This window comes from Podarcis pityusensis (genome assembly GCF_964106645.2).
Source record: "Podarcis pityusensis genome assembly, chromosome: 3".
Classification (NCBI taxonomy): domain Eukaryota; kingdom Metazoa; phylum Chordata; class Lepidosauria; order Squamata; family Lacertidae; genus Podarcis; species Podarcis pityusensis.
The window spans coordinates 11,427,776-11,441,448 of record NC_138026.1 but is presented as its reverse complement, the minus strand read 5'-3'; the positions used below and the strand labels follow the sequence as shown (position 1 = coordinate 11,441,448).

General features: G+C 43.9%; 1 protein-coding gene across 2 annotated transcripts in view; it reads left to right on the top strand.

Annotated features, from left to right (window-relative positions):
* Positions 1–940: 940 nt before the first annotated feature.
* The window catches only part of HAO1 (hydroxyacid oxidase 1), a 31,780-nt gene continuing 19,047 nt past the window's right edge, over positions 941–13,673 (top strand). Inside the window, exons 1-3 of one of the 2 annotated variants that reach the window (XM_080999292.1) lie at positions 995–1,129; positions 6,951–6,993; positions 7,783–7,934. In XM_080999292.1, coding sequence (XP_080855418.1) covers positions 1,111–1,129; positions 6,951–6,993; positions 7,783–7,934 — 214 coding nt within the window. In that variant the 5' untranslated portion in view covers positions 995–1,110. Of the gene's footprint in view, positions 1,130–6,950; positions 6,994–7,782; positions 7,935–13,673 lie in introns of both variants that reach the window. The other variant, XM_080999291.1, reaches the window with a different exon arrangement.

Sequence of the window (13,673 nt, the reverse complement as noted above, 5' to 3'; positions counted from 1 at the left end):
TTTTCCCTAGTAACTCTAAAACAATCTGCTCTACTTACAAAGCCTCAATTGCACACTTGAAGTGAGTTTGTTTTCTTGTGCCCTGAAAATGCCAGGTGGAAAACCTAGGACCAATATGTCTACACTGCAGACTTTGCTATGTACCTTTAAATTGGTGCTACTGTTGAATATGCAATCTGTTTTCTCTGTAGCTTTGAAGGTCAATGGAAATGGTTCTCTTTCAGTCATTTCGTGAAACAAAGGTGGGTGTGAAGGACTTGCTGTATTTCTCAGAATCAAAAGTTAAAGTTTATTGCAACAAAATTATACTAGGGATGCACAGCACAAGCTCTTGAAGAAGGGAGCCGTGTTAAAGCTGAACCTGACTTAAAGGCACTTTCAAGATGGGGTTCCAGTCCCATGTGTACTAGATTGAAAATTTATTTATAAACTAGTTCATTTTTCCTCCTGCTATGTTGCAGTGACCCGTTACATCCCTAACAAGAAAGGAAATTTAAATTTAGCATTTTGCAAAGTTAGTTACTATTTTCTGTCTTCCTGTGTTCTCTCCAAATACCACCTTGGTGTGCCTTAATTCTAAAAGTACTTTTGTTCTTGCTTTTTCTCTTTTTTGGCCTAGACTTCCTTTTAAAGGTCTTTTGTCTTATGTAGCCTCCTTGAGATGCCTGTAACTTTTTTTAGACTCGTATGTTCCTTTTATAAGCTGTGGTCTATCGGAGCCCTCATAGCAACTTTTACATAACCTCCAAGCATGCTTCTAGTTTTCCTGGTTGATACACATTGGCACATATCCGAATTTGGTAAATGAGAAATAGATGCCAAAGTCCAAAGCAGTTGTCCAGAAATGTCAACAGGGGGCTTGTATTTTACTTGGGTTACTTAAAAAAATATATACTGAGTTATCTGAGCTTTGCTTTAATTTAATGATTAACAGGCAGAAATGCAGAAACTTTAAATGATCCAAGTGCAACAAAAACTGAGTAACCTGCATCATGTCCGAAAAACCAATTTGCATTGCTGACTTTGAGGAACATGCTAAGAAATTTCTTCGGAAATCTGTGTATGACTACTATAAGTCTGGGGCTGATGATCAGCAGACCTTAGCTGAAAATGTATCTGCATTTTCAAGGTAAATAAATAAGTTTGCATGTAATTAAATGGGGCAATGGGGAATATGAAGCTCTGAAGCATGTCTGTAATGGAGTTAAGATGCAGTGACAGTGGACAGCTTGGTTGTCTACAGGAGTCATGCTTAACTGCTGCTGGAGCTTCTGGCTAAATAGTCTTAACTTTCCACTTTCACCGTGTCCATGTCTGGTGGGTACTGAGTTGGAGTAAGCAGTTCGGACAACCGCGCTGTGCGCCAAAGGCTGTTTTTTGAGTGACTGATAAGGGTGGGGTTATCTTGATACACCTGTTCTCTCAACCCAACAATTTCCCCCTTCTTTTCTTCACCATGGAAAGAAGCAACAGCTTCATTGCACCCCTCTTTGTCTCCTTGATTGTTGAGATGAAGGGGTATTGAAGAGAAATGGCCAACATAGGTGCATTATACATGGAAGGAAAGAAGAATGTCTTCCTGAGGGAGGCTTGTATGCCTCTATTTCTTAACATACCTTTTTTTATTCATCCAAGCCTTTTAAATTACAGTCGTACCTTGGATCTCAAACGCCTTGGCTCCTGAACAAAATCAGCTCCTGAACAAAACCCGGAAGTGAGTGTTCCGGTTTTCAAACTATTTTTGGAAGCCGAACGTCTGATGGGGTTTCCGTAGCTTCCGTAGCTTCCTGAGGAATAAGGCCACCATTTGGGAGGGCTCACCCAACTGAGAAATAACTCCTTACATTTAACCGGGGTATTTGAGTTAGCTAGGCTATAAGCTTGGGCACTGGGTAATAATGGCATCTGACACTGCATGGTTTCCTTTTGGTGGCCCAGCATGCTGGAGATGGGAAATTGCAATTTCTCCTGACAGAATCCTTGCTTTTCTGCCTAGCAAGCAGGCTGTACTCTGCCCACTGAGAAAAGGATGGAAAGGGCAGGGCCCTACAATCGAGGCCCAATTGGTCTGTTGTATATTTTAATTTTTTATTCTTATTTATTAAATATGCATGTCGCCTTTCATCCATAGATCACAGGGTGGCTCACAACCTAAAAATAAATGATAAAAAAACAATGTTTTGAAAACTGCCATCACATTACTTCAGAATAATGGCATAGCTGAAGTTCAGATTTTGCAAATGGCAAAACTTGGCTAGAAACCACATTAAGCTTTTATTTTCCACCATCTTTCTTGTAATATATAAAAATGGAATGAGCAAATCTCAAATACACAAAACTGTGAACCCTCAAATGACTTATGGTTGGAAACCTGCCTTCCTGTATTATCTGAACCCCTGAAGGTCAACTTGTCAGATGCTGTGTTATCCTCTTGTAACAGAAGAAAAATCATTTTGACACAACCTAGGTCCTTATTTTCCTGGATGGAACCTAGGAATTAATCTCTGGCTACTTCTGATCACAACAGCTAAGTTCAGTGTTTTTTCTCGGTGCTGAATAACGTTTTCTGTTAGGAAGGCCGTCACCCTGCGCCTGATCATATGCATGAACTAAGAAATATATTAGCTGAAGAATGAGAACCAGTGGCTGAAAATAAACACACTGCATTCTAGAAGTCTATCCATGCTGTTTCCAATGACATGGATGCAGCAATAAGGATGTAAATGTAACATAAAAGTTAAGGTGAATATTATCAAGTGGTCACAATCAGAAAACATTTTAAAGCATTGTACTAGGATGCCATTCAGTCTGTGAGTCCACATTTGCCCTGAGAGAAAGGTCTTGCCCCTTGGACAAAACCAAGTGCCACCAGAATGTTGCCGGACTCCAAATTCCCATCAATCTCAGTTTCCATTACCAATGTCATGGGATGATGAGAGTGCTAGTTCAACGACATCCAGAGGACACCATATTGCCAACCCCTGAAAAATCACTTCGGCTGAGCTGGGAAAGCTATAGAACTGTTTTACCAAGGAAAATGTTCAACAGATTAGCTTATGGCATTTCCCTCCTACTGCAATGCGCTCTACGTGGGGCTAACACTGAAGGTGACCTGGAAACTACAACTAATCCAGAATGCGGCAGCTAGACTGGTGACTGGGAGTGGCCGCCGAGACCATATAACACCAGTCCTGAAAGACCTACATTGGCTCCCAGTACGTTTCCCAGCACAATTCAAAGTGTTGGTGCTCACCTTTAAAGCCCTAAACGGCCTTGGTCCAGTATACCTGAAGGAGCGTCTCCACCCCCATCGTTCAGCCCGGACACTGAGGTCCAGCGATGAGGGCCTTCTGGCAGTTCCCTCCCTGCAAGAAGTGAAGTTACAGGGAACCAGGCAGAGGGCCTTCTCGGTAGTGGCGTCCGCCCTGAGGAACGCCCTCCCATCAGATGTCAAGGAAATAAACAAATATCTGACTGTTAGAAGACATCTGAAGGCAGCCCTGTTTAGGGAAGTTTTTAATGTTTGATGTTTTATTGTGTTTTTAATATCCTGTTGGAAGCTGCCCCGAGTGGCTGGGGAAACCCAGCCAGATGGGCAGGGTATAAATAATGATGATGATGATGAATTTATTATTATTCAAGTACTTCCATGCACTGTCACATCACTTTGTAGAGCTCTACTGTTTTGGCATTTCTCAAAGCTCATCTTCTAGGTTTCAGTTAAAAGCCTGCGCTGGCATGCTTTCGAACTCCTAGGTTGGCAGGAGCTGGGACAGAGCAACGGGAGCTCACCCCGTCACAAGGATTCAAACTGCCAACCTTCTAATCGGCAGGCTCAGTGGTTTAGACCACAGCGCCACCCGCGTCCCCGTAAAAGCCTCTAATAAGGAAATAAAGATAAAGCATTATATGGACCAAGCTAGTGATAGCTGAATCATAATTTTCAGTGCCCTGCTTCCTTCCACTATGAGGGCCATTGTTGTCAAGGCCACAAAATAATATGAATGGGGTACTAAATAATCTTTGATCCGAGATACAATATGCTCACGGGCTGGCAAGATGGATTGCTATCTCTTCCGTGTCCTTTCATCCCCTGCCACTGATCAGCAGTGAAGTTGATGAATATTTGGATGGGGAGGTGTGAGGCTTATGCATGCAATGCAGTAACTTTTTGCTTTGTTGATTGTCGTGGAGTCAAGAGGCTATGGTCTCCCAGGGAGTCAGCAGTTAGGATTTCAGGTTGGTGGCTTAAGCCATGAGACAAATTGAGATGTGGCTGCTTCCCACTCTCTTTGGACTTAGTTATCATAAAAGAATTCTAAAGATCTGCAGTGTGGATGATGGCACCAGCGTTTTTGTAACAATTTGTGAACACGCTGTTTTGAAATCTGCCCCCCGCCAAACAAGAGAAAACCGAGCGGGCTTCACCCTCTCCAGGTTAGTGCTGGGGAACTAAAAAAAGATTGTCCTCCAATATTTCTGTTCTTGGTGGGTAAAATTCTATCCCAAAGTCTCCTTCAGCCAGATCGTTTCTTCAAAAATAGATTTTATGGCAAGGTCATGACGCCTGTGGGCCTGATGACATTCAAGGAAATCAATTTGAAACCACATCTTTCAGCATTTTAAATTAGAGGGAGAGAAAATGATCAAACCTCTGATAATCGGTTCCGACACATTGCATCCCTGACTTTCCCAAAGCCTTTGGACAATGAGCTGCCCTTCGCTGATAAATGTGGGACCAATGACAGCTTGTTTACCAAAGTTGTTCACGCAATGCGTGTCATTGCTTCCCTGAAGCTGAGTGCGAGGAAGGTCACCGAAATGAGACTTTGTCTCAAACATGGTGAGGAAGGAATGGGAGGCTATGCAGAGTTCAAGGCTCCTAACAGACAATGATACAGACAACTGGTACATCGAGAATACATGGTTGAGCTGTTTACTAAAACATTTCTGAGGAACACAGAGAAGCTAGTGGAGGCTTAACAACACACAATGCAACATGGTTTAATGACTTTCCCATTCTGAATGTTTTGGCATAGGTTATTCCATTTCTCAGGAGTGGCTTTAAAGAGCACAACCAGGACTATATTTATTGTGGCATCAGTCTACCTGTCTCAGTGCTTAAAGGTAAAGGGACTCCTGACCATTAGGTCCAGTTGTGGCCGACTCTGGGGTTGCGGCGCTCATCTCGCTTTATTGGCCGAGGGAGCCGGCGTACAGCTTCCAGGTCATGTGGCCAGCATGACTAAGCCGCTTCTGGCAAACCAGAGCAGCGCATGGAAATGCCGTTTACCTTCCTGCTGGAGTGGTACCTATTTATCTACTTGCACTTTGATGTGCTTTCAAACTGCTAGGTTGGCAGGAGCTGGGGTGGAGCAATGGAGCTCACCCCATCGCGGGGATTTGAACCGCCGACCTTCGGATCGGCAAGCCCTAGGCTCTGTGGTTTAACCCACAGCGCCACCTGCGTCCCATGTCTCAGTGCTTATGCTTTATAAAAAGAACATCGAATTCCAGGGAATGCAATAGGTTGTTGGGACAGGTGAAACATGACTGGTTCCTGGAGCTTGTGATGTTATTGAAATACTTTCTGTAGTTAGCAACAGTTAAGTCTGCAGCCACTTTCACATCATACCTAGGTCTAGGATACCACTTTAAGCGCTCACAACTCCTCCAAAGGATTCTGGGAGCTGTAGTTTGTTTAGCTGTTGGGAGATGCCTGTTCCCTGCCCCAAGAGCTACAATTTCCAGAGTGGTTTAACAACCAGTCCCTCTTCACAGGAAACTGAAAATTGTAAATGTGATGGAGAATGGGGCTCCATAAGAACTCTCAATGCCCTTAACAAACCCCAGAATTCTTTGAGGGAAGCCATGATGGTTTAAAGTGATACTGTAGCACCTTAAATGCATGGTGTGAATGCAGCCTCTGATTCCTTCAGCAGTTGCGCAGCCTCGGCGATGGCAAAAGTCCCAGCCCGAAACCCCTAATGGTTGACAATATGCCTGCATTGTAGGATGTAGCGTATTTTCACTCCATAAGATGCGCTCCCCCCCCCCAAAAAAAAAGTAAGGGGAAATGTCTGTGTGTCTTATGGAGCGATTGTGTGGTTCCTGGAGCCGAATTGCCCAGGGGCAAAAAGCAGGTTGTGCTTTTTTTCTTTTTTTCTTTTTTGAAAGAGGGAAGTGGGTGTTGAAACAAAGCCGCTGGTCGTTTGCTGATCAGGGAGAGAGATAAGGGACGCTAGAGATAAAGGAGGCTGCCTGGAAGGTGGGGGAGGTAAAGACAGCAAACTTGCAAAGGGGGAAAACAGGAAGACTAAAGCAATAAGGAGAGAAATTAGAAGAAAAGGAGGAGCAAAAAACTGCTCCAGCTAAGGAAAAGACACTAAGGCAAAAAGAGGGAAGGGAATGTTGAAAGGAAACATCTGATTGGTGGGATCGGAAGAGAGATAAGGGAGGCTAGCGGAGACTGCCTGGGAGGGGGGAGGTAAAAGTCCGTGGCTCCTCAGGATTTTTACATTGGGTCACCCCAAATTCACCATCAGATCACATAGCATGTCCATGGCTACAGCCTGCACCAAAAAAATCACGCATCCACTGTTTCCTGGGTCTGCAATGGTGCAAAAATGTGGTTACAAAGCACGGATCCACATGGATCCTCAGGATTTTTGCATTGGGTCACCCCAAATTCACCATCAGATCACATAGCATGTCCATGGCTACAGCCTGCACCAAAAAAATCACGCATCCACTGTTTCCTGGGTCTGCAATGGTGCAAAAATGTGGTTACAAAGCACGGATCCACATGGATCCTCAGGATTTTTGCATTGGGTCACCCCAAATTCATCATCAGATCACATGTCTGTGGCCACAGCATGAACCACAAAAATCATACACCCACTGTTTCATTCAGAATATTTTTTTTCTTGCTTTCCTCCTCGAAAAACTAGATGCATCTTATAGTCTGCTGCGTCTTATGGAGCGAAAAATACGGTAACTTGCTTTCCCGCCAGACCTTCTTTACCTGCCAAAAGTTGAAAAGTGTGTGTTGACCCTGCCTCTTTACATTTCTAGAACTTGGAACTCGCCACCCAAATTATCCTCTCCTGGGTATCTGCACACCACCTGAAAGTTAAGGAAGAGCTATAGGGACAGAACTACCTAAATTGTATAGAAATTTATTTATGTAAGCTACTACAGGGGCAAGAATGCTACTTGCCCCAAAATGGAAAGAAGCAGAAGTCCCGGCAAAGGGAGAATGGATACAAAAACTTGTGGAATATGCAGAAATGGTGAATCTTACCGGAAGAATAAGAAATCAAGATAACAAACTTTTTATAAAATAATGGAAATGGTTTATTGAATATTTACATATAAATTGCAAATAGATGAAAACATTGGCAGGATTATTGTAATAACCTGCAGTTTCATAAGAGTTTATATTTGAACTAGATAATTAAATGAGCAATTAAACGAATTTGGATATGCAGAAGATATTAAAAAATAAATTTAAGGAACTGCAGAAAGAGGGGGGAAGGAAGTCAAACTTTGAAATGTTAAAATGATTGCAAAATTAATGAAATGTATAAATTTGAAAAGTATAAGTAAAAACTTTTTTAAAAAAAGAAAGTTAAGGAAGAGCTGGTTCCAGTCCGTACTGGTGGGAGCATTAAATGATAGCGTTTGCTCAGCAGTAAACAAAGACAAAAAGTGCAGTGCAAACTCTGGAGTTTGATTCCTGTCTGTCTGATAAGTTGACTTCTCCATTTCCATCTGTGCTAGGTTAAGACTGTACCCTCGGATGCTGAGGAATGTGTCTGCTCTGGACCTGTCGACTTCCATCTTGGGCCAGAAACTCAGCATGCCGATATGTGTAGCAGCGACAGCCATGCAATGCATGGCTCATGCGGATGGAGAAATTGCAACCGCCAGAGGTATGTTGGAAAACCCAGCTGTGAATAATATAACCCAGGAAGAAGCTCAGCAATGTATCCTTCCTGGTTAAAGAAACCTTGGATGATTCCCCTATTAAGCCCCATCAGCAAATGCCCTGTGCAAGAATTTCCATTTGTGTAGTGGGGCTTTCCTCCTCTTCCCCTGTGTGCTCCCCCATTCATCCTGAAAATGACTCCTGGGGAGTTGGGAGAACCCCCAGAACTTCCAGTGCCTCCTATCAGAAGATGTATAAATAAAGGGACGCGGGTGGCGCTGTGGGTTAAACCATAGAGCCTAGGACTTGCTGATCAGGAGGTCGGCGGTTCGAATCCCCGCCACGGGGTGAGCTCCCGTTGCTCGGTCCCTGCTCCTGCCAACCTAGCAGTTCGAAAGCACATCAAAAGTGCAAGTAGATAAATAGGTACCGCTCCGGCGGGAAGGTAACGATTGGACCTAATGGTCAGGGGTCCCTTTACCTTTACCTAATAATAAAAAATAATAATTTATTACTTATACCCTGCCCATCTGACTGGGTTTCCCCAGCCACTCTGGGCGGCTCCCAATAGAATATTAAAAACACAATAAAACATCTAACATTGAAAACTTCCCTAAACAGGGCTGCCTTCAGATGTCTCCTAAAAGCAGTGTAGTTCTTTATCTCCTTGACATCTGATGGGAGGGTGTTCCACAGGACGGGCGCTACTACCGAGAAGGCCCTCTGCCTGGTTCCCTGTAACCTCACTTCTCGTAGTGAGGGAACCTCCCTTGGAGCTGGACCTCAGTCTACAGGCTGAACAATGGGGGTGGAGACACTCCTTCAGGTATACTGGGCCGAGGCCAAAATTGCCTCTCATTTAAGCAGAAACCCTGAGAAAATGAAACTTGAGGATTTTCTAGTTGCTCTATCAACAACCCTGAGCCAAAACAACCATAAAAATCAGTACCTTCAGGGCATATAATTAGTGCCAAGAGCAAGGCTTGAATGAGGCGTTAGTTTTCAATTAGAGGACTGCTACTATTTTTGTTTTTTAGCAAAACGTCTAGCTATGAACACAGATTGGATTGAAATGTGAAAAAACACACCATAGGAGTTTTACTGATGAAATTTGATGCCAAGGTGGTTGGTTTGTCCTGCACTGTCTCGGACCCTTCCCAAAATCACTTGTTTCTGGCAGAAGTAATCTGGGGTTTAAATGTGAACCTAGAATTAAAAACTTCAGTTGATTGAACTACTGTTGTTGTTTTTTAATTGGAACAAAGCTTTCCCCACTTTGTGGCATCTCAAAACAATATCCTAATCATGGCTGACATCAGGTGTGAAGCAGGTAGAGATATGACTGTCAATGCAGAGTTGGGAAACGGTAAAACACACTCCTGGCTCCATGATCACTGTAGATGGTGACAGCAGCCACAGAATTAAAAGACGCTTGCTTCTTGGGAGAAAAGCAATGACAAACCTAGACAGCATCTTAAAAAGCAGAGACATCACCTTGCCAACAAAGGTCCGTATAGTTAAAGCTATGGTTTTCCCAGTAGTGATGTATGGAAGTGAGAGCTGGACCATAAAGAAGGCTGATCGCTGAAGAATTGATGCTTTTGAATTCTGGTGCTGGAGGAGACTCTTGAGAGTCCCATGGACTGCAAGAAGATCAAACCTCTCCATTCTGAAGGAAATCAGCCCTGAGTGCCACCTCATGAGAAGAGAAGACTCCCTGGAGAAGACCCTGATGTTGGGAAAGATGGAGGGCACAAGGAGAAGGGGACGACAGAGGACGAGATGGTTGGATAGTGTTCTCGAAGCTACCAGCATGAGTTTGACCAAACTGTGGGAGGCAGTGGAAGACAGGAGTGCCTGGCGTGCTCTGGTCCATGGGGTCATGAAGAGTCGGACACGACTAAATGACTAAACGACTAAACGACTAAACAACAACAAAACACACTCCTGATTGGCAGTGAGAGCAAGGCTCCCCTTTGCCAATGCACAATCAGCTGGTTGACAGTGAGAGAGAGCCTTCTGGCAAACCCGATTGCCGTTGACCCTTGCCCCAAACAGGGTACAAGGAATTCTGGTGAACTCACAGTCACCGCCCATCAGCTGGCAGGTTGTGACTTCATTTTTTTTGGTGTTTTTTTTTTTGTTTATTGCAAAGGCCGCCTTCCACTTTTCTTTTCTTTTCTTTCTTTTTTTTAAATGATATTTATTAAAGTTTCAGAAAAGATTACAAAATTAAGAAAAAGAAAAGAAAAGAAAAGAAAAAATACAAAATTAAGAAAAATAAAAACAATTAAAAACAAATCAATCTTTCCATGTCTTGTCTTTCATTTACTTGTTTCCCTGACCTTCTCACACCTCCCTTTTTTGTATTCCAGTTCAGTTAGTTAATTCAGCAAATCCTTTCCCTCTTTGTTTTTTTCTTAATCCTTTATCTTAATATATTATAACTTTAGATTCTCACCAGTTAACAATCATTTTTACATACTCCTTTATAACGTTACTGCTAAAACCACTTAACTTCATTCCAACATCATTCTAACATTCATTAATTTTGCAGTATTTCTGTGAATAGTCTTTAAATTTCTTCCAATCTTCTTCCACCGACTCTTCTCCCTGGTCTCGGATTCTGCCAGTCATTTCCGCCAATTCCATGTAGTCCATCACCTTCACCTGCCATTCTTCCAGGGTGGGTAGATCTTGTGTCTTCCAATACTTTGCAATAAGTATTCTTGCTGCTGTTGTAGCGTACATTAAAGGAATTGGAGTTCTTGTTGAAACTACACTGAAAAGGATATATCAAGAACTCTGGCCAAAAGTTTCAATATAAGGAATAATTCCTACTCAAGAGTTGAAATGAAAAACGTGTGTATTCTGCTAAGAATAACAGTTTGAAGCTAGTAGTAGATTTAAACACAACGTATAAGTATGATAGTTTTAAAGTAATGGTAAGTTTGGATACAACGTTTAAGTGCAGAAATAATGTCGTTTCAAATATACAATGATATAGTACAAAGGTACATGAAATACCAGTGCACAACAATTGTTTTATACAAGTCTCAATAGCAGTCAAAAAGAGTCCACATTATATAAAATTAGAATAAAGAATAAAGAATGAAGGATCAAATGGGGCCAAAAAGGAGTATCCGGAGTGTAAATCAGATGTACGGCTCAGTGGTGGTAACCAGGACAGGGCCCTGTTTCGGAGTACACGCCTTCTTCAGCTCGGTTTTTTGACGACTATAAATCTGTTGGAAGTCTGTATCATTTAGTTCTTTTATGTTTCTATTTTGACATGCGTCTTAGATAATTGCATCCAAGTTTTCTTGCGTTTCTCTGTGCGTAAGAAAAGAAAGCACCACTTTAGCTAATGGGGCCTCCCACTGCCGCCGCACCGCCAGAGCACGATTTCTGTTCTCATCCTGAAGCAAAGTTCTTAACCCGAGGTACTATTTCTGGGTTAGCGGAGTCTGTAACCTGAAGCATCTGTAACCCAAGGTACCACTGTATTAGAATTGGATTGCGTGGAGGCTAGCCTGCCGGACATTGAATCACGCCAGCGTGGTGTAGTGGTTAAGAGCGGTAGTCTCGTAATCTAGTGAACCGGGTTCGCGTCTCTGCTCCTCCATATGCAGCTGCTGGGTGACCTTGGGCCAGTCACACTTCTTTGAAGTCTCTCAGCCCCACTCACCTCACAGAGTGTTTGTTGTGGGGGAGGAAGGGAAAGGAGATTGTTAGCCGCTTTGAGACTCCTTAAAGGGAGTGAAAGGCGGGATATCAAATCCAAAATCCAAAACTCTTGTCGGACCTCAGCTTCCATCAGTCCCACCCAGCAGGGCCAATGGTGTAGGGATGTCACACAACTCTTGCCTGTCAAAGGAACTGCCTCCTCCAACCCAGGATGGATTGCTCACAATAACCACCCCCCTAATGCTTTTAAGTGACATTGAGGAGGGACAGGATATTTAAGTTTCTGTGACTGTGAGCATAGCAGCATATTTAAAAGTTTTGTTTGTGTGTGAGAAAGGTAATTTATAGTTCTCATTTATTTTAAGGAAGGTGGTTATGTTTAGTAGGGAAAAGCTGAATTTTTTTAAAAAAATCCTATGAAACAGGCATTTCATTCTTACACTGCCCTACATAGACCTGTGGACTTGGTCATCTGGTTACAGATGTTTGTTGGTTATGAAGAATTTGATGGGTTTCCCCGTTCATTACCGTATTTTTTGCTCTATAGGACGCACTTTTTCCCCTCCAAAAATTAAGGGGAAATGTGTGTGCGTCCTATGGAGCGAATGAAGGCTCTTTGGCTTCAGCGATAGCAATGCGAAGCCTCCGAAGCGCAGAGGGAGCTTCACGTTGCTTTCGCTGAAGCCTGGAGAGCGAGAGGGGTCAGTGCGCACCGACTCCTCTCTCTCTCCAGGCTTCAGGGATAGCCGCCTGAAGCCTTTGGAGCACAGTGCGAGTTCCCGCTGCATTCCGGAGGCTTCAGGTTCCTTTTGCTGAAGCCGGGAGAGCAAGACTCTCCTGGCTTCAGCAGAGAGGGAGAGCTGCGCAGCGACCCTTCAGCGAAGCGGGAGGAGAAATGGAAGGGGCTCCGTTTCTCCTGCCACTTCGCTGAAGGGGCGCTGAGCAGAGAGGGGGAGTTTTTTTTTTCTTGTTCTCCCCCTCTAAAACAAGGTGCATCCTATGGTCGGGTGCGTCCTATAGAGCGAAAAATACGGTATTTTTTTTAAAGTCCTAACTGGAAGGAAACTTGGCAAAAGGCCTCCATACCAGTGTGTCTGTCACTGAGTAGTGTGCTGTCAGTTTTGGCCTCAGTTTACATCTTACACATTCCCAAAGGTACTTGGGGATAATATTCTCTTAGCTTTCGCCGCTTCACTTGACTGCTCACATCACAGGAATCTACTGACACAGAACATCCTCTCCTTTTTGAGGGCAAGAAATTTCAAGTGCCTGACAAGCCAGCTCCCTCTAGTGGTCAACCTGGTTTGAGATGTTGCTTTCAAGTTGACATTGTGGTCATTTTGGCTTTTTAGAAGGAGCTGAAACCTAATGGAGATAAAGTTTAAAGATGGAGCCATCTATGAGGGAAGGAGCACAATCGTGTTGTTACAGGTTCTCAACTTCCATGCAATGGGAAGTTCCCTGAAGGCAGTGTTGAGCTGCTTTTGGGTGAGAGTAATGAAGAATTATGATGAATCTACAGTCATGCCTTAAGAGGGATGCGGGTGGCGCTGTGGGTTAAACCACAGAGCCTAGGACTTGCCTATCAGAAGGTCAGTGGTTCAAATCCCCGTGATGGGGTGAGCTCCCGTTTGTCAGCCCCTGTTCCTGCCAACCTAGCAGTTCGAAAGCACGTCAAAGTGCAAGTAGATAAATAGGTACCGCTCTGGCGGGAAGGTAAACGGCGTTTCCATGCGCTGCTCTAGTTTGCCAGAAGTGGCTTAGTCATGCTGGCCACATGACCTGGAAGCTGTACGCCGGCTCCCTCAGCCAATAAAGCGAGATGAGCCCCGCAACCCCAGAGCCGGTCACGACTGGACCTAATGGTCAGGGGTCCCTTTACCTTACAGTCGTGCCTTGGTATTCGTACGTTTTGGCTCCCAAACGCCGAAAACCCGGAAGTAAGTGTTCCGGTTTCCGAATGTTATTTGGAAGCCGAACGTCCATCGGCGCTTCCACGGCTTCCGATGAAGTGCAGGAAGCTGCAGCAGCCAATCGGAAGCTGTGCCTTGGTTTT